The sequence below is a fragment of the Trichechus manatus genome, unplaced genomic scaffold, assembly GCF_000243295.1.
Source record: "Trichechus manatus latirostris isolate Lorelei unplaced genomic scaffold, TriManLat1.0 scaffold00278, whole genome shotgun sequence".
NCBI classification, from domain to species: Eukaryota; Metazoa; Chordata; class Mammalia; order Sirenia; family Trichechidae; genus Trichechus; species Trichechus manatus.
The window spans coordinates 1976780-1995394 of NW_004444214.1; the positions used below are offsets into that span (position 1 = coordinate 1976780).

General features: G+C 39.8%; 1 protein-coding gene across 1 annotated transcript in view; it reads right to left on the bottom strand.

Annotated features, from left to right (window-relative positions):
• The window catches only part of DOK6 (docking protein 6), a 442414-nt gene extending 423902 nt beyond the window's left edge, over positions 1-18512 (bottom strand). Inside the window, exon 1 of the mRNA XM_004390042.2 lies at positions 18447-18512. Within this exon, the coding sequence (XP_004390099.1) occupies positions 18447-18512 (66 nt within the window). The remainder of the gene's footprint in view (positions 1-18446) is intronic.
• Between the last annotated feature and the right edge of the window lie 103 nt (positions 18513-18615).

Here is an 18615-nt window from a genome sequence, read left to right on the forward strand (position 1 = left end):
CAACATAATCCACCACATAAATAAAACAAAAGAAATGAATCACATGATCATCTCAATTGATGCAGAAAAGTCATTTGATAAAGTTCAACACATTCTGGATAAAAACTCTCAATAAAATAAGTATAAAAGGGAATTCCTCAACATAATAAAGGGCATCTATACAAAACCAACAGCTAACATCGTTCTTAAAGGACAGACCCTTAAAACACTCCCCCTGAGAACAGGAACAAGACAAGGATGCCCTTTAGCACCAGTCCTATTTAACACTGTGCTGGAAGTCCTGACTAGTGCAATAAGGCAAGAAAAAGAAATAAAGGACATCCAAACGGGTAAGGAAGAAGTAAAACTCTCCCTATTTGCAGATGAAATGATACTATACATACAGAACCCAAAAGACTCCACAAGAAAACTACTAGAACTGATAGCAAGATTCAGCAGAGTAACAGGACACAAGATAAACATACAAAAATCAGTTGGATTCCTATACACCAATAAAGAGAACTACGAAAAGGAAATCAGGAAAGCAATAGCATTTATAAAAAAACAAAATACTTAGGAATAAATCTAACCAGGGATGTAAAAGACCTATACAAAGAAAACCACCAAGCACTACTGCAAGAAACCAAAAGAGATCTACATAAATGGAAAAACATACCATGCTCATGGACAGGGAGACTCCACAGTGTGAAAATGACATTTTTACCCGAAGCAATCTACAAATACAATGCAATCCCAATCCAAATACCAACAGCTTTCTTTAAAGAGATGGAAAAACTAATCATTAATTTTATATGGAAAGGAAAGACGTCCCAGATGAGTAAAGCACTACTGAACAAGAAGAATAAAGTAGGAAGACTTGTACTACTTAACCTCAGAAACTACTATACAGCTACAGAAGTCAAAAAAGCCTGGTACTGGTACAAGACAGACACACTGACCAATGGAACAGAATTGAGAATCCAGATATAAATCCATCCACCTACAGTCACCTGATCTTCAACCAAGGCCTATAATCCATTAAAAGACAGTATTTTTAACAAATGGTGCTGGAAAAAGTGGATGTCCATCTGCAAAAAAATGAAACAGGACCCATACCTCACGTCATACACAAAAACTAATCCAAAATGAATCAAAGACCTAAATAGAAAACCCAAAACTATAAAAATTATGGAATAAAAAATAGGGTCAAAGCTATAGGCCCTAATGCATGGCATAAACAGGATACAAACCATAACTAACAATACACAAACACCAGAAAGATAAGCTAGATAACTGGGATCTTCTAAAAATTAAACACTTAAGCTCATCAAAAGACTTCACCAAAAGAGTAAAAAGAGAACCTACATACTGGCAAAAGTTTTTGGCTATGACTGATCCAACAAAGGTCTGATCACTAAAATCTATAGCAAAATCCAATACCTCTACAACAAAAAAACAATCCAATTAAAAAATGGGCAAAGGATATGAACAGACACTTCACTAAAGAAAACATTTAAGTGGCTGACAGACACAAGAGGAAATCCTCGCGATAACTAGCCATTAGAGAACTGCAAATCAAAACTACAATGAGATACTATCTCACCCTGATTACCAGCACAAATTAAAACAAACAAAAAAAAAAACAAAACAAAACAGAAAATAACAAATGTTGGAGAGGCTGCAGGGAGATTGCTAGTGGGAATGCAAAATGCTACAACCATTCTGGAAAACGGTATGGTGCTTCCTTAAAAAGCCAGAAATAGAAACACCATATGATTCAGCTACTCCACTCCTAGGAATATATCCTAGAAAAATAAGAGCCGCCACACAAATAAACATATGCACACCCACGTTCATTGCAGCATTATTCACAATAGCAAAAAGTTGGAAACAACCTAAGTGCCCACCAACAGAAGAACAGATAAACTATGGTACATGCACACAACGGAATACTATGCAACAATAAAGAACAACGATGAGTCTGCAAAACATCTCACAACATGGATGAATCTGGAGGACATTATGCTTAGTGAAATAAGTCAATCACAAAAGGACAAATACTGTATGAGACTACTATTATAAAAACTCTTGGAAAGGTTTACACACAGAAAGAAACAATCTTTGATGGTTATAAGGGAGGGGAAGGGTGAGGAGGGAACAACACTAACTAAACAACAGATAAGTGGTCACTTTGGTGAAGCATAAGACAGTCCACAATACTGGGGAAGCCAGCACAACTTAAGAACGGCAAGGTCATGGAAGCTTCATAGACATATCCAAACTCCCTAAGGGACCAAATTACTGGGCTGAGGGCTGGGAACCATGGTCTCATGGGACATCTAGCTCAACTGGCATAACATAGTTTATAAAGAAAATGTTCTACATCCTACTTTGGTGAGTAGCATCTGGGCTCTTCAAAGCTTATGAGCGACCATCTACGATACACTCCACTGGCCCCACCCCGTCTGGAGCAAGGGAGAATGAAGAAAACCAAAGACACAATGGAAAAAACAGTCCAAAGGACTAATGGACCACAAGTACCATAGCCTCCACCAGACCAAGTGCAGCACAACTAGATGGTGCCCGGCTACCATCAACTGCTCTGACAGGGATCAAAATATAGGGTCCTGGACAGAGCTGCAGAAAAATGTAGAATAAAATTCTAACGCACAAAAAAAGACCAGGTTTACTGGTCTGACAGAGACTGAAGGAACTCCGAGAGTATAGCCCCCAGATACCCTTTTAACTCAGTAATGAAGTCACTCCTGAGGTTCACCCTTCAGCCAGACAGACCCATAAAATAAAACGAGACCAAATGGGCACACCAGTCCAGGGGTAAGGATAAGAAGGCAAGAGGGGACAGGAAAGCTGGTAATGGGGAACCCGAGGTCGAGAAGGGGAGACAGTTGATATGTTGTGGGACTGGCAACCAATGTCACAAAACAATATGTGTACTAATTGTTTAATAAGAAACTAATTTGCTCTGTAAACCTTCATCCAAAGCACAATGAAAAAATAGAAAGAAGAAATAAAGTGTAAGATGTGAAGGATAAAACAAAAATAAACAAGAAAAAAAAAGAATTTTAAATGGCATACTATTTATTTTATGCTCCAAAATATTGTCTATCATAGTTGTAAAATGGGGCTATATTATGTTACTACCTCTTACATTTTTTTAAATTAAACTTTTTAATTTGAGATAATTGTGGATTCACTATCAGTTGTAAGAAATAATGCATAGAGGTCCTGGGGTACACGTTACCCAGTTTCCACCAATGGTAAAATCTTGCAAAATTATAGTCCAATATCACAACCAGGATATTGGCATTGATATAATCAAGGTACAGAATATTTCCATCTCCACAAGGATCCCTCGTGTGGCCATTTTATAACCATACCATCCCCCCCACCACAAATCCCACCTTCTCTCCCAACCATAACCCCTGCCTACCACTAATCTGTCCTCCATTTCTGTAATTTTGTTATTTCAAGAATGTTCTATACATAAAATCACACAGTATATAACCTTTTGGGATTGGCTTTTTTCACTCAGCATAATTCCCTCCAGATTCATCCATTTTGCTGCTGGTATCAACAGTTTGGTCCTGTTTATTACCGGATAGTATTGCATGGTATAGTTGTACCACAATTTATTTAGCCATTCACCCAAAGAGGGACATCTTGTTTTTTCCAATTTGCGGCCATTATGAATGAAGCTGCTTGTTGTTGTTAGTTGCCATTGGGTCGATTCTAACTCATGGCAACACCATGTGTACAGAGCAGAACTGCACTCAATAGGGTTTTCAAGGTTGTGACCTTTTGGAAGCAGATTGCCAGGACTGTCTTCCAAAATGCCTCTGGATGGGTTAGAAATGCCAACCTTTTGCCTAGAAGTCCAGCGCTCAACCATTTGCACCACCCTGGGACTCCTAAAGCTGCTATGAACATTCATATATAGGTTTTTGTGTGAACATACATTTTCGTTTCTCTGGGATACATGCCCATGAGTTCAACTGCTTTGTCATATGGTAGTTGAGTATTTAGTTTGTCTACAAAACTGTAAAATTGTTTTCCAGAGTGCCTGAATCATTTTACATTTCCATCAGCAATGCATGAATGATTCAGTTTCTCCACATTCTCACCAGTATTTGGTATTGTCACTATTTTTTATTTTAGCCATTCTGATAGGTATATGGTGATATCTCATTGTGGTTTTAATTTGCATTTCCCTAATGGCTAATGATGTCAAACATCTGTTCATATGCTTATTTTTCTTCAGCATATCAACTTCAGTGAAATGTCTGTTCATATCTTTTGCCCATTTTCTAGTTAAATTGTTTTCTTACTATTGAGCTTCGAGCATTTTTAAAATATATTCTAGAAATGAGACCTTTGTCAGACATATAGTTTGCAAAATATTTTACCATAGTCTACAGCTTGCCTTTCCATCCTGTTAGCAGAATCTGGCACAGAGCAAAAGTTTTTAATTTTGATGATGTCCAATTTATGTTTCCTTTTATGGAGCATGCTTTAGGTGTTGAGTCTAAGATCTGTTTGCCTAGCCCTAGGTCCCAAAGATTACTTCTATGTTTTTTCTAAAACTTTCATAGTTTTATATTTTACATTGAAGTCTGTGATTTATTTTGTGTTTACAAGGTGTCAGGTTTAGGCAGAGATTCATTTATTTTGCTTATGGAGACCCACTGTTCCAGCACCATCTGTTGAAAGCCCACCCTTTCTCCACTGAATTTTTTTAGCAACTTCGTCAAAAATCTGTTGGGTATATTTGAGTGAACTCTTCTTACTTTTAAATCAAACTTTTTTAAAATTGAATGTATGCTTCCAGCAAATCTGCCCTTCTCCATGGGTGAACAGAAGGATTCACTAATGAGGCTCTTAATGTCCTAGCTAGGAGGGACTACAATAGAACGTAAGTTTTAGTATCTACCTATTTTTAAGAAGAAATGCTGAATATTCATGACTTTACAAATAAAATTATAGTAATTTAGTACATTACTTCTGAAATTTAATTTAGGCACCTCCAATAATGCCATCTTAATATTGTTGTTGTTGCTAAGTATCATCGAGTCTATTTTGAGTCATAATGACCCCATGTGACAGAGAAGAACTGCCCCATAGGGTTTTCTAGGCTGTAATCTCATCTGATCAACAGGTCTTCCTCCCATGGAGCTACTGGGTGGGTCTGAACCAGAGCTCTGAACCAGATTGTTCCAGTTCAAACTCCTGCTAAGAATTTGCATTTCCACTCCAGATATACTGAATCAGAATCTACACTTTAACAAGATCCCCCGGTGATTCTTACGTAAACATTGTTATTCTCTACTAGTGGTTCTCAGAATTAGTCCCTGATCAGCAGCATTAGCATCACCTGGGAACTTGTTAGAAATGCAAATTTTCAGCAGGGGTTCTAATCAGAACCAACCAGTTCTGATCAGTTCGAAGCTCTGGTTTGAACCACCAACACTTCGGTTACAGCCCCGTGCTTAAACATTATGCCACCAGGGTTCCTCATCTTATATTACAATCAGCATTACTTCAAATTTATTAAAATATATTAGAGCTGGAGAGCTAGAGGACCAGGTTCAAGACTAAGCAGCCACAAATGATCCCTAAAATCATGGAAGTGGCTTGGTGCGGAAATTGCTGCCACCGCCTTTGGACAATAGGTGCAATAATTTGCATTGCTTCTACTTTTAAATCAATAAGTTGATCTAACAGAAACTACTACAGTGCCATCCCCTGTGATGATCCTTCCACTTGGCTTCCTCTTTTGTCACTAATGCAAAGTCTGTCCTAGGTTGTTGTAACTGGCAAAACCTCTCTCATGCCTTAGCTGCAAAAGAGACAAGGAAAGAAATCTCTCTGCCTTTTTCATCTTCTATAAGGGGTGGCATTATTTGCTACCCTCAAAACTCATAATGTGGGGCTACTCTCCAAATACTGGAGGAAGAGTCAAACTCTAGTTTAACAAATAAATCATTTGGGGGAGATTAAAGCCAAACAAAATAAAAAAAACAAAACTCTGATGACCAGAGATCAATTAAATTAGAATCTCTGGAAGTGGGTATTATCATTCCTATTTACTAAAACAAACATTAAAAAAAAAAAAAACCCTCAAAAATCTTGTCCAATGACTGTCCAGAGTTGAGGATCACTACTGTAAACAGCAGAACTTTATTGTCTTATACATTCAGTCAAATCCTGGAGCAGGCTCACAACTGCTTCTTGTCTCATTGTTTCCCCCATTTTTATACAAAAGTAGGCTAGACACTCCTCCTCCCACTACTTGGCAACAGTTGTGGTTAGGTTCATCACTCTAATCTCTACATTTTTCTTCTACGTCACTACACAAATCCTAGTTCTATGATGGAGATAGGCTACCTGCTCTGAAAACATTCTAAGTCAAAATTACCTCAGGAAGAGGGTCTCACAGTGAAGGAAGAGCTACAGCCCAGGTCCCTTGTTTCTCAGTGTACGTAGGACCACATGGCCTATAGCTCCCCACAGGAAATCACTATAAAATTCAACCATCTGAGAAAGTTCCACTCCTGGTAACGGTGCACAAGGTAAATTAGGCAAGCCCTCCAGCTGACAATAATTAGAGATGTTGAACAAATACAAAAATCATCTCTGAAGGCACTGAAGACTACCAAAGACAAAATTCAGAATTTATTTTTGTAGTAAATGCTAAAAAAGTAATTTAAAAAAATCTAGGCCCAAAAATACAATAACTGAAATTGACAACTCCAAGAGGAGTTTTAACAGTAGATTATACAAAGCTGAATAGACAATTAGTAAACTGGAAGATATGTCAGAAAAAAAATAAACATCCTGAAGCTTGGAGAAACAAAAAGATGAAAACAGCATATAGTTATAGCATATATAGTAGAAACGATAGGATACATGAGGAAGGAAGAAGAGAAAGAATGAACAGAGTTGATATTTGAAGAGGTAATGATGGGCAATTGTTCAGAACTGAAGATATTAAGCCACAGAGTCAAGCAGCACCAAAAATCCCAGGAAAGAATAATAGAACGAAAATTACATTTATAGCTATCATAGTAGAACTGCTAAAAGACAAAGAAAACATTAAAAGCAGCTAAAGAAAAAAAAGACATCACTTTCAAAAGGCAACAGTAAGACTGACAGCTGACTTCTCAATGCAACAATAGTAGGTGGAAGACTTATTTCTTAGTAGGGGTCAGGGGAAATAATACTTCTTGGTAGGCATTCTCAATCCTGGCTACCTACTAGAATCACCTGAGTGCCTTTCCAGGTTATCAAAACTCACCCCTAGTCAGTCTCCTTGCCAATCATTCTACTTTGCTATAGTCCATTCCACAGACCACAGTCTCAGAGATCTTACCAATTTGAGAATCTGAGTATTTAACTCCTCTTACAAAACACATCTGAGCCCTGGTGGCACAGTGGTTAAGAGCTATGGCAAGCTACAGTGATTTCCAATGTTCTTAGAACACTGCAAATCCCTTTGTCCCAATCTTTATCTCAACATTCCACACCCACTCAGGCATATCTTACTATTCAGGAAGGCTATTTCTTCTGCATGGAATCTGGGCAAATTCTTCTTCATTCATGGCTCTTCAGCTTGGTGGTCACTTTCTCTGGAAACCACAGCAGCACATACTATCTGTGTGGACTCAATACTCTCTCTTCCCACCTATCTATCCATGCCTGAGCTCCTAAATTAGGGAAAAAACAACAAAAGAAACCTCTTAGCTATATCAGGAATGAGATGTTGCATTGTAACAACTGCGTTGCATAGCTATTAGCCTAGATCTATGAAGAATGCAAAACTGACTGAGTTATTTTTTTGTAATAAAGGCTGATGCACTGAATCTCCAGTAAACTGTCAGAACTTACTGAGTCTTAAATTAAGTACATTTAAACAGCCATGGTAGTCTAATTACTTAGATTAGTATATACAAACCAGTAGAAGGAAGCTGCTCAAGAGCAGCCATACTGCTGGTAGAAATATGAGCCAGGCATCAAGACACCTGACCGAAAACACAATTCAGGGTCATCAAGAAAGTTTAACTGATGTTCATCACACTGGACTTCTGTTCCTCTAGGGAGTACAGGGTCACTATGAGCCGGAATCAACTTGATGGCAACGGATGGGGAGTTTCTACTGTATTCTTTTTCTGTTCACACTGTAACACATTATAGACTGTAAGCAAATTAGTGAATTGTGACTGACTTACTAGATAACTGGAGCCCTGGTGGCACAGTAGTTAAGAGCTATGGCACAGTGGTTAAGAGCAAAACGTCAGCAGTTCAAATCCACCAGCCATTCCTGGGAAAATCTATGGAATAGTTCTACTCTATCCTATAGGGTCACTATGAGTCAGAATTGACTCGAACGCAACAGGTTTGGTTTTATTGGATAACTAACTTTGTATTTCAAGAACTCCAATACAAGAGTCAGCACTACACAATAGTTATTTAGTATCTCCACATTGCATGGCGATGGTTCTCTACATTAGAAATACCTGGGAAACTTTAAAACAGACCCTAGCTCAAAACCCATGCAGACAGATTCAAGGAGGACAAGCCCAAGCAGTACGTTACGAGTTCCGCAGGTGATTGCAATATTCACTCATGACTAAGAACAAAAAAATGAATTTTTTAAGAGGGCTAAATAGTGCAGAGAACTAAGCAAAGCATCAGGAAATAACAGCATGTGTGGTGAGTAGTCTTCCAGGCTTTAAACAGCTGTCATGTTTTACATACAAAGGAAAGTAAATTTCATACTCATGCATAAATTTGGCAGCTTATAGTTAAAATTAAAGAGAGACAGAGAAATGAATTGGTTGCAGAATGGCATCAATGAAAATGAAATTGTGTCCACTAATAGTGGTCTGGAGGAATAGCTATATATTGTTGCTATTCTCCTATTGTTGGCATAATTTCATTCACCAAATAGCACTTTTATCAGTAATTCAAATAGAGTTGAGAAAGTGAATGATAAGATTAGCTTTATACCACATTATTAAAGAGAAAAAAAATACTTTGAACAGTACACATAATCATGTTGTACTTGCAACGGTGAACATGAAGTTATAAAACCTAGATTTAGTGTGCACGTTCACACACACACACAACCTGTGGCTCTCTAACTCCAGCTGATTCATTTTATTTCCTTTGATTTTTAGTTTCTTGAAGTGTAAATGGGGGTAAAAATTAAATATGCTTTCACAAACACGCTGGGAGAAATATTTAATATGTGTGACATTTTCTCTAAGCTGTAAATGCATGGTACACATAAAATGCAGTATGATTATGTTACTATTAAGAAGTCTAAAATTTAACTAAACTTCAATGTGTGTTGCTCCCAGTAATTTTTATTGTTAAGCCAAAAAAAAAAAACAAAATTAGCTAAGCCTTTTGCAACTCCAGTAAAATAGCAGGGAAATACTTTGTACATGTTCATAAATTGCAACCACCACCAGCAATGACTTCAACAACATGAAAAGAATAGTTTTCTTTATTAAATGAGTTTCTACTCTCTGCTAATAACAAAATATCATATCTTATTCCATCCACTGGCAGGTTCAATATTCTCACTGAGGATTAGTGTAATAATACAAAAATAAATTACTCAGAATAATCTTAAAACTAATGGGGATTTACACAGGAAGTTAATGAAAATGTTCTCTGCCTAGAATGCATTAGCCCTCTAGCCAAAGTCACTATAAAGCTTGAAGGACAAAACATGCTGTGACTAAAGTGATGCAAAAACTATAAAATCAAGTGTGATCATTAAGGTTGTCAACTTGGCTGGGCAGTGATTCTCAATGGTTTGGCAGTTATGATGTAGTCTGGCAATAGTGTAATCATGTGATCATCTCCATGACGGGATGTGCTGTAAGTAGCCAATCAGCTGAAAGCGAGTTTCCTTGCGGGTGTAGCCTGCATCCAATAGGTGGACTTTCTGGTGAGGCTGGCGGGCTTCTGCTCACTCTGGATCCTGCAGTTGGCTCCTGTTCATCTAACTTCTCGTTCTCCGGATTTTAAAGAAAAAAATTTGAGATTTAAGCCAGCAGCTTACCTGCCAATCTTGGGATTCATCAGCCTCTGCAGTCTGTGAGCCAGCAACCTGTCAGCTTACCTGATGATCTTGGGATTTGTTGGCCTCCACAGCCTGTAAGCCAGAGGCCTATTGTCTGACCTGTTGATTTTGGGTTCACCAGCCCCTCAGCTGCATGAGTCAGGAGAAGCCCCCAGCCTGACCCACAGACTTGGGACTTTCTAGCCTCTATAACTGCGTAAGCCACTTCCTTGATACAAATTCTTAATATAAATCTCTCTCTTTATATATATACATATATACACTTACACATATATACACACACACACTTCACTGGTTTTGCTTCTCTAGAGAACCCAGCCTAAGACACCAAGTCTAAAGAAATTATACTATATTCCTTTTCAATTAGTTTGCCTTGTTTGATAGAAATTACTTTCTCAGTAAAACTACTACTTCAAAATGTATGAAATCTAGAGTTCTTCTATAGGTGGTGGGAATATAGGTAACTTTTATTTGTATTGCTTATTTTTATCTTATAAAAGTTTCATCATGTAATGTAAAATATAAGTTATTTTTACATAAAAGAATGAAATCAAGTCAACTAAATAAAAGACAAAAAAGGAACTGAAATCTTTTACAAAGAATATAGAAGATTTTTCATACACACACATTATGGTGTAAAAAATTTTAATTTGATATAAATAGGAACAGTTCAACCATACAAATATTTAATTGTCCTACTCAACTTATTATGATCCAAACACAGCAATGCATTACTATCAAAACTACCTGAAAAGGCTGACACCAATGTCAAATACGCAGGCTTCAGATTAAACCATTTTCTTTATGCTATTTTATACTGATCAAAAATATCAACCATTACCATGCTCTCTTGAAAGACATTTATGGAAACTGGGGATGTTGACGTTACAAAGATGTTTGATCACTGGATGACTTCCCTGTTCAAAACGTATTAATTTCAGTTGTTTAGTCACTTATGAATGATTTCTCTAAGTACTGGGTATAATCTTTGTTATCTGAGAAAAGGAATGCCATCTTTTAAGCTTCACTTTCCCAACAATCATCTGTAAATCTATCACGAAAAAAATTGAGATGTGAACCCTTATACCTCATCCCTGATTTAACAGCTTCCCCCAGGTATTACACAGGCATAATCATTTAATATCAAAATCCAGCAAAATGTCTAAGCTTCATTTTCACAGGGAGGCTTATTTTTGTTTTCTTTGTTTTTTCCTTTAAGAACATCAGGCAGGCCCACATCTACACATAGGAATAAAAAAAGAAAAACAATCCTTACTAAAAAACAATCCTTAGTAAGTAGATATTAGTTTCTAAGCATACCTGACACGTCAAACACACAAATATACAACTGTAAATAATGTAATATATAGGGATAAAACAGAAGGTATATAAGACCTTTTCCTACTCTAAGATTCTATGACCCTGTAAAATTTATAGACATAGATACAGGTATAGAAATAGGTGGTATATGTATAGATAGTCTTAAGCATATACATAAGAGTGACCATGAATAAAAAGCCAAAATAAAAATAATTAGAAAGATAAAATAATCTCATTTTATTATATTCTCCATCCATATTTAATGGGAAGGAGGTAAATGACAAAAAAACATGGATACTATCAATCCATTTCAGACAGCACTGCCCATGACATACAATATTGTAGAATGACTAAAGACTTAAATACACCCAATATTACTTGTGCATCTCAAGCCCACCAACTAGGAATTCACATCTGAAATAAAGGTCTTGAAAATTCTTAGTATGTCTTTTGGATGATAAAAATTATTAAGTTACTTATACATTTGTTCTTAAATATATTTATTATATTTAATTCTTGAAAAATTGGTAATGCATACCATGCAAGATATCATCTCTATTCACAAAATAGTTTCTAGTGATTCAGGAGACCAGAGAAATTTTTAAAGGCTCTCATGCACAAAAAATATACAAGCCTGCACACAAATTCCTATTAATGATTGAGCTTCTATAAGGGGTACACTTTTGTAAACATCTCTAACAAACATCTACTCTTCTATTTTTCATCATAGGAAAGCTGCTTTTAACAGGACAGGAAAGCTCAGAAAAGAGTTCAATAATCCAGTCAGAAATGGAGGTGTCTTGAGGTTTTAACCAGGGAAGGGAAAAGGGGACAAGCAGTAGATGAATCCACAATCAGTTGGTAAAACAAATGGAGGATCTGCAAATGAGAAAATCCTGAAAGATCATTTAACTTATAAAGTCAGTGCTCATCAAATACTCGCTGTATTTCTCCACATTTTCCCATTTCCATTGCAGCAAAGTTAGGGCCTAGTGGCTAATTCTGGACCAACATACTATGAGGAGAAGTGATTTTGGACTTACTTATTGTTAATACTGCTAACCAAAAGGTTAGCAGTTCAAATTCACCAGCTGCTCCTTGGAAACCCTATGGGGCAGTTCTAGTCTGTCTTATAGGGTCATCACTATGAGTTGGAATCGACTAAACGGTAATGCGCTTGGTTTTTGGGTTCTATTGTTAATAGTTAACAGTAGGCACTCCATGATCATTTGTTGAATGTGTAAATAAAGGAATAAATGTGTGCATACATACCTATATCTATATATATATATAGAGAGAGATACTTCATCCTATTGTGTAGTGGAAGTGCTCACTTGTAAATGCCAAGAAATTAGGAAGATAGCTACCTGGCCAAGCAACAGGAAGAGATCCATATTTATGCCTATTCCCAAGAAACGTGATCCAGCTGAATGCGGAAATTATCAAACAATATCATTAATATCACACTCAAGTAAAATTATACTGAGGATCATTCAAAAGTGGTTCCAACAGCACACTGACAGAGAACTGCCAGAAATTCAAGCCGGATTCGGAAGATGTGGAACCAGGGATATCGTTGCTGATGTCAGATGGATCCTAACTGAAAATAGAGAAATACTAGAAAGATGTTTACCTGTGTTCTACTTACTGACTATGCAAAGGCATCTGACTGTGTGGATCGTAACAAATTATGGATAACATTTCAAAGAATGGGAATTCAAGAACACTTAATTGTGCCCATGAGGAACCTGTACATACATCAAGAGGCAGTCATTTGAACAGAACAAGGGGATATCAGGTGGTTTAAAGTCAGGAAAGGTGTGCATCAGGGTTGTATCCTTTCACCATACTTATTCCATCTGTATGCTGAGCAAATAATCAGAGAAGCTGGAGTGTCTGAAGAAGAATAGGGCATCAGGATTGGAGGAAGACTCATCAACAACCTGTGATATGCAGAAGACACAACCTTGCTTGCTGAAAGTGAAAAGGACTTAAAGCACTTACTGATGGAGATCAAAGACTACAGCCTTCAGTATGGATTACACCTCAACATAAAGAAAACAAAAATCCTCACAACTGGACCAATAAGCAACATCATGATAAATGGAGAAAAGACTGAAGTTGTCGAGGATTTCATTTTATTTAAATCCACAATCAACACCCATGGAAGCAGCAGTCAAGAAATCAAAAGACAAAATCTGCTGCAAAACACCTTTTTAAAGTGTTAAAAAGCAAAGACGTCACTTTAAGGACTAAGGTGCACTTGACCCAAGCCATGCTGTTTTCAATAACCTCATATGCTGGACAATGAATAAGGAAGACCTAAGAAGAACAGTTGCCTTTGAATTATAATGTTGGCAAAGAACATTGAATATACCATAGTCTGCCAGAAGAACCAACAAATCTGTCTCGGAAGGACAGGAGAATGCTCCTTAGAAGCAAGAATGGCAAGACTTCCTCTCACATATTATCAGCAGGGATCAGTCCCTGGAGAAGGACATCATGCTTAGTAGAGGGTCAGCGAAAAAGAGGAAGACCCTCAACGAGATAAACTGCACAGTGGCTGCAACGATGGACTCAAACTTGGCAACGATTATGAGGATGGCACAGGACCAAGCAGTGTATCTATCCGTTGTACATAGGGTCGCTATGAGTTGGAAGCTCCTTGACAGCACCCAACAACAACCACCGTTATAAGGCACTCTTCTGACACCCACACCTACCAAAACCTCATCCTGAATCTGAGTAATATTAAGAAAACCTGTGTAAAATACTTTTCTGTGCTCTTGAATATTCATATTAATGTATTTTAATTGACTTCCTGAAACAATGACGTGACGGCTGTGTCTAGTATTTATTCAAATCGTTGTTGTTGTTGGGTGCTGTTGTGTTGATTTTCAACTCATAGCGACCCCATGTGACAGAGTAGAACTGCCCCATAGGGTTTTCTAGGCTGTAATCTGTACAGGAGCAGTTCACCAGGTCTTTTTCCTGCTGAGCCACGGTGTGGGTTCGAATTGCCAACCTTTCGTTCAGCAGCTGAGCACTTAAAGTCAGTCTGGAGTTCATACAATGATACTGATGATTGTGACTGTGATGATAATGATGATGATGTCATCTTTGCCTTCACTTTTGCTACATTTATAGAGTCAATAAGCAATGTATTAGGCCATTAATGGTTTCAGTGACTGAATCCTTAGTTTGACTGAACCAGGACAAGCTGGCTATTTGCAATACATGCCCTGATGACTAGATTTAACCAATAAGAAGCCAGAAGAAAATAGGAAAGCAGGCTAAGAGATAAACAATGGTGATCAATATGCTTTTGTTTTGCTTTATTTTTAAGTGTTTCTAAGTCTCCCTTTCTTTAAAAAACTAGCATCCATGGTACCTTGTGAATTATAATACCTGTCATACAACAGATAAGATGACGAGAGGAACTGGACTACTGTAAGTAGAACCAGTCTATTTTAAATTTTGCAAAAGGAAAACAATATGTTCACAGAAATAGTGATATAGTGAAAAAAATAACACAGCATTTAAAGAAACAAGTCTTTGTAAGAGTTGTCATTATACTTTTAATGATTTAGTAAGCATATTTTTAAAGAACAGGTGTAAAATTCATGAAAACGATTCCATTTGTTCCTCAAAATTATTTTCCTAAATGGAAGAAAAGCTGATCACTGAGTCAAGACAAATTTCAAAGATGACATTCAAAATTTCTTTAACACTTACTAAACGGTTCTTTAAGGAGCCTTGGTGTCTCAATGGTTAAGTGCTAGGCTGGTAACCAAAAGGTTGGTGGTCTGAACCACCAGCCGCTCTGCCAGAGAAAGGTGGCAGTCAGCTTCCGTAAAGATTACAGCCTCGGAAACCCTAAGGGGCAGTTCTATACTGTCCTATAGGGTCACCTTGAATCAGAATGACTTCTTTAACTTTCCTAAACGGTTGACGTATGGACTACACTCAACAAGCTGTACTAGATCCTCTCATAAAACATGTGGCAAAAGCCCTTTCAAATCGTTTAACTCGGAAGCATCCCTGCAAGGGGTTGCCCCAGTGCCTGGAGGGCAATAAATGCTGTAATGCCCTGGTACAGCACTATACTAAGCACTGATTTGTGAAGCAGAAAAGGTACATTAGAATATTTCAGCATAAATTATGTTTTCATTTCATAATTATCCCTGATGCAATCAGCCTGATACCCAGGCCTCTTTTCACCTTAGCACACTGCAAAACTCAATTCTTGCAAGCATAAGTTCTGTCCATAATAAATCAAATAGCTATGCATATTTAGAATTATTTTTAGTTTTGGACATAAACCCTAAAGAATCCTTACATGTCCTTGGAATCAAAAGTAACATTTTATTTGGAAAAGTTCATAGTTTTGAGTCCACAAGTTTAAGGACATGCATCAAGTATAAAAATAAAATATTTCTGTTTACATAAATCTTCTATGAGTTTGGAGCATACCTTTTTTTTTAAAGGCATACATGGTTACAAAAAGTAGTGTTTGCTTATACCTTTACTATCTTAAGGGATCCACTTAACTTCTTAAGCTTTACAGAACAATTAGTGTGAAGTTTTGCCATGTGAATTCACCATTCTGAGTATTAGAATATTCTAAACAGAAAAGTCTCTAATGTATTTTGAATGAATTATATTCTCCAAAACAGTCAAGGTGAATTTAATATTTTGATTTACAATTAAAGCAAAGTAAACCTGTTTCAAGGAACACACTTGGAATTTTACATTTTCAAGTAGAAATGGAAGATAAAAGCAGTCAATCTGCATATAAACATGCTTCTGTCATTTATATGAAAGCTGTCCTTTAAAAAGGTATAGCTCTAAACAATGAAAACAGAAAAAGACTCATTGAAAGTGTAAACATACATTTGCACATACAGTAGGCAGAAATGGTGTTCTAAAATGACATTTCAAAGGCAGTCAATGCCACAGTTACCCAGGAGGCACTCAATGCTCTTTCATTGGTTCCTGTCTTGTAATCAGTTTCCACATTCAGTTTTTATTTTATGAAATCCTAGAAAGCTCGGATGGGGGAGTAATCCAATGAGCTCCCACAGCCAAGCACGCAGGAGGGCAGTTCTCATGGTTGTATGTCTTGGTGTCATTTTCAGGTATACTGTGTCTGGAAGCACACACACATCTCCCCGGGGGCTCAAATCATACATTAGCTTATGATCGTCTGAGGTGTCAGACGCAACTGGGATTTCAAGAAGCCAGAGGGCAAGAAAGATGAGCAAGCACACTGACCAGAGCAAAGGGCGTCAAAGGTCAGTCGTGAAGATGATTCTAGCCTGGGGTTCTGGTGCCGCAGGCACCCACTTCCTTGGCTGACAGCTGTTCAGGTGACAAATTTGTGCACTTCATCCCAGGGGCCCAGGGAAGTAATCAGCGTCTAGACAAACGCAGTTTTGCACGTGGTTGTTCCTTCTCTCCCTGGAAAAGAACGAGGCGCTTTCTTCTCCCCAAGCAAAGCCTCTGAAGCGTGGCTCAGGGTCTGAGCCCAGCGCCTGCACCCTCTTGTCCTGAGGAGACGCACAGGGGCGCACAGGGGCTCCAGGCTGGTGGCTGTGTTGTCACCCAGCTTCGTCCTCCCGGCTCTTAAAGACTCCCAGGATCCTAAAGATTGTCAAAGTTCAAGAATGGGTCCCTTGAGTCTTTGGGGCTCAGCCTGCACCGTCAATGCGAAAGGGAGCTGAAGCAGCTCCAAAAGCCAAGTCGGCCGGTTTCCTTTCTTCCTCCCCCGCTACACCTGCCTCCAGGAATCACAACACCGACAAAGCAACTTCTAGGGGCATGGGGACCTTCCTACTTTTGGAGGACCCTGCCGCACCTTTTCAGTTCTTTAACGATACAGCTGTTTTTACTTCATGAAAAAATTACGATATTCCTCCTCCCTTCCCTCCCCTCTCCAAGTGAGGGTGTCCATCCTTTCAGCAGCGGATGCAAGGGGCTACTTTGCCCCAGGATTCCGGAGCTTCACATAACTGGGAACTATTAGAACAGTGACATGTAGTGACAGCCTGGGAATCTCGAAAACGGGCACTTTCTCCCCGGATCGCATTTCTCTTCCCGCTTATAGACCCGACTGCCCGGTGGGTTTCTGCTGCCCACCTTAGCTCGCGTGCTCCGGGGGCTCCCGTTCCCCCTTCCGGCCCGCACCCAGGTCCTCGGGGACCCTCAGCGGGCCCCTCTTACCTACTGGTCTGATCACTAAGCAAGTGTGGAACCCCCGGGTCTACACTTCCTCTCTCCCAAGTCAGGCCGAGCAGCTCTCAAGAAGAAACTAGGTGAAGAGCCCCATAAACTTTGCCGCGGCGCATTCTCCACGTCGGCGTGCACACCTGCCTGTACATACCTGCGTGCACACGGGCGCACGCACGCACGTCTGGGGGCATACTCAAGGCGAGAAGCCGGCTAGCCAGCAAGGCTCTGGAAGCAGGGAACCTGCTCGACACTGCCGGCGAGGACGCGCGGCGCGGGGAGGGCAGCAAACGGGAATTTCCAAATGGGCTGGGGAAACGGGAAGCAGAAAATGGTGATTCTAAAGACATCCCCGTGAGCGGCTGCACGCTCCCGCCGCCGAGTCTCCACCGGCAGGCGCCCACTTTCCCGTACGTAGATGGCTTGTCTGTAAATCCCCCAGACACATTCATCTCTGGCACTGACAGTTCCCTTCGTCCACTGGACTTTCCGGTCCGGGTCCAGAGCAGGCGGCGCACGCGGCGACCCCACCCGGCTCCAGAGCCCCAACGCAGGTGCGGCGTCCCCCGCCCGGCCCCGGAACCCCGAGGCAAGCGCGGCGCCTCCGTTCCTGGCCCCGAAGCCCCCAAGCAGGTGCGGCGTCCCCATCCCTGGCCGTGGAGCCCCCAGGCAGATGCGGCGCCTTCATCCCCGGCCGAGCAACAAGGGGGCGGCCGCTCCCTCTGGCCCTGGCCCCGCGCGTGCCACCCATCCCCGCCGCCCGCCGCGCCAAGGCGCCCAGTGAAGGAGACACGCGGGTGCCACTCACCCCCAGCTTCCTGCTGCGGAGCTTCACGTAGCCCTGCTTGACTATGTCGTTAAAGTTGGAGGCCATGGCCAGTGCGTGCGGGCTGCTGCGCCCCGAGCGGTGTCCCCGAACGAGAACCGCGTCCGCCGGCCGGCCCGGGGAGCTCACGCAGCGGACGCCGCCCGCGCCC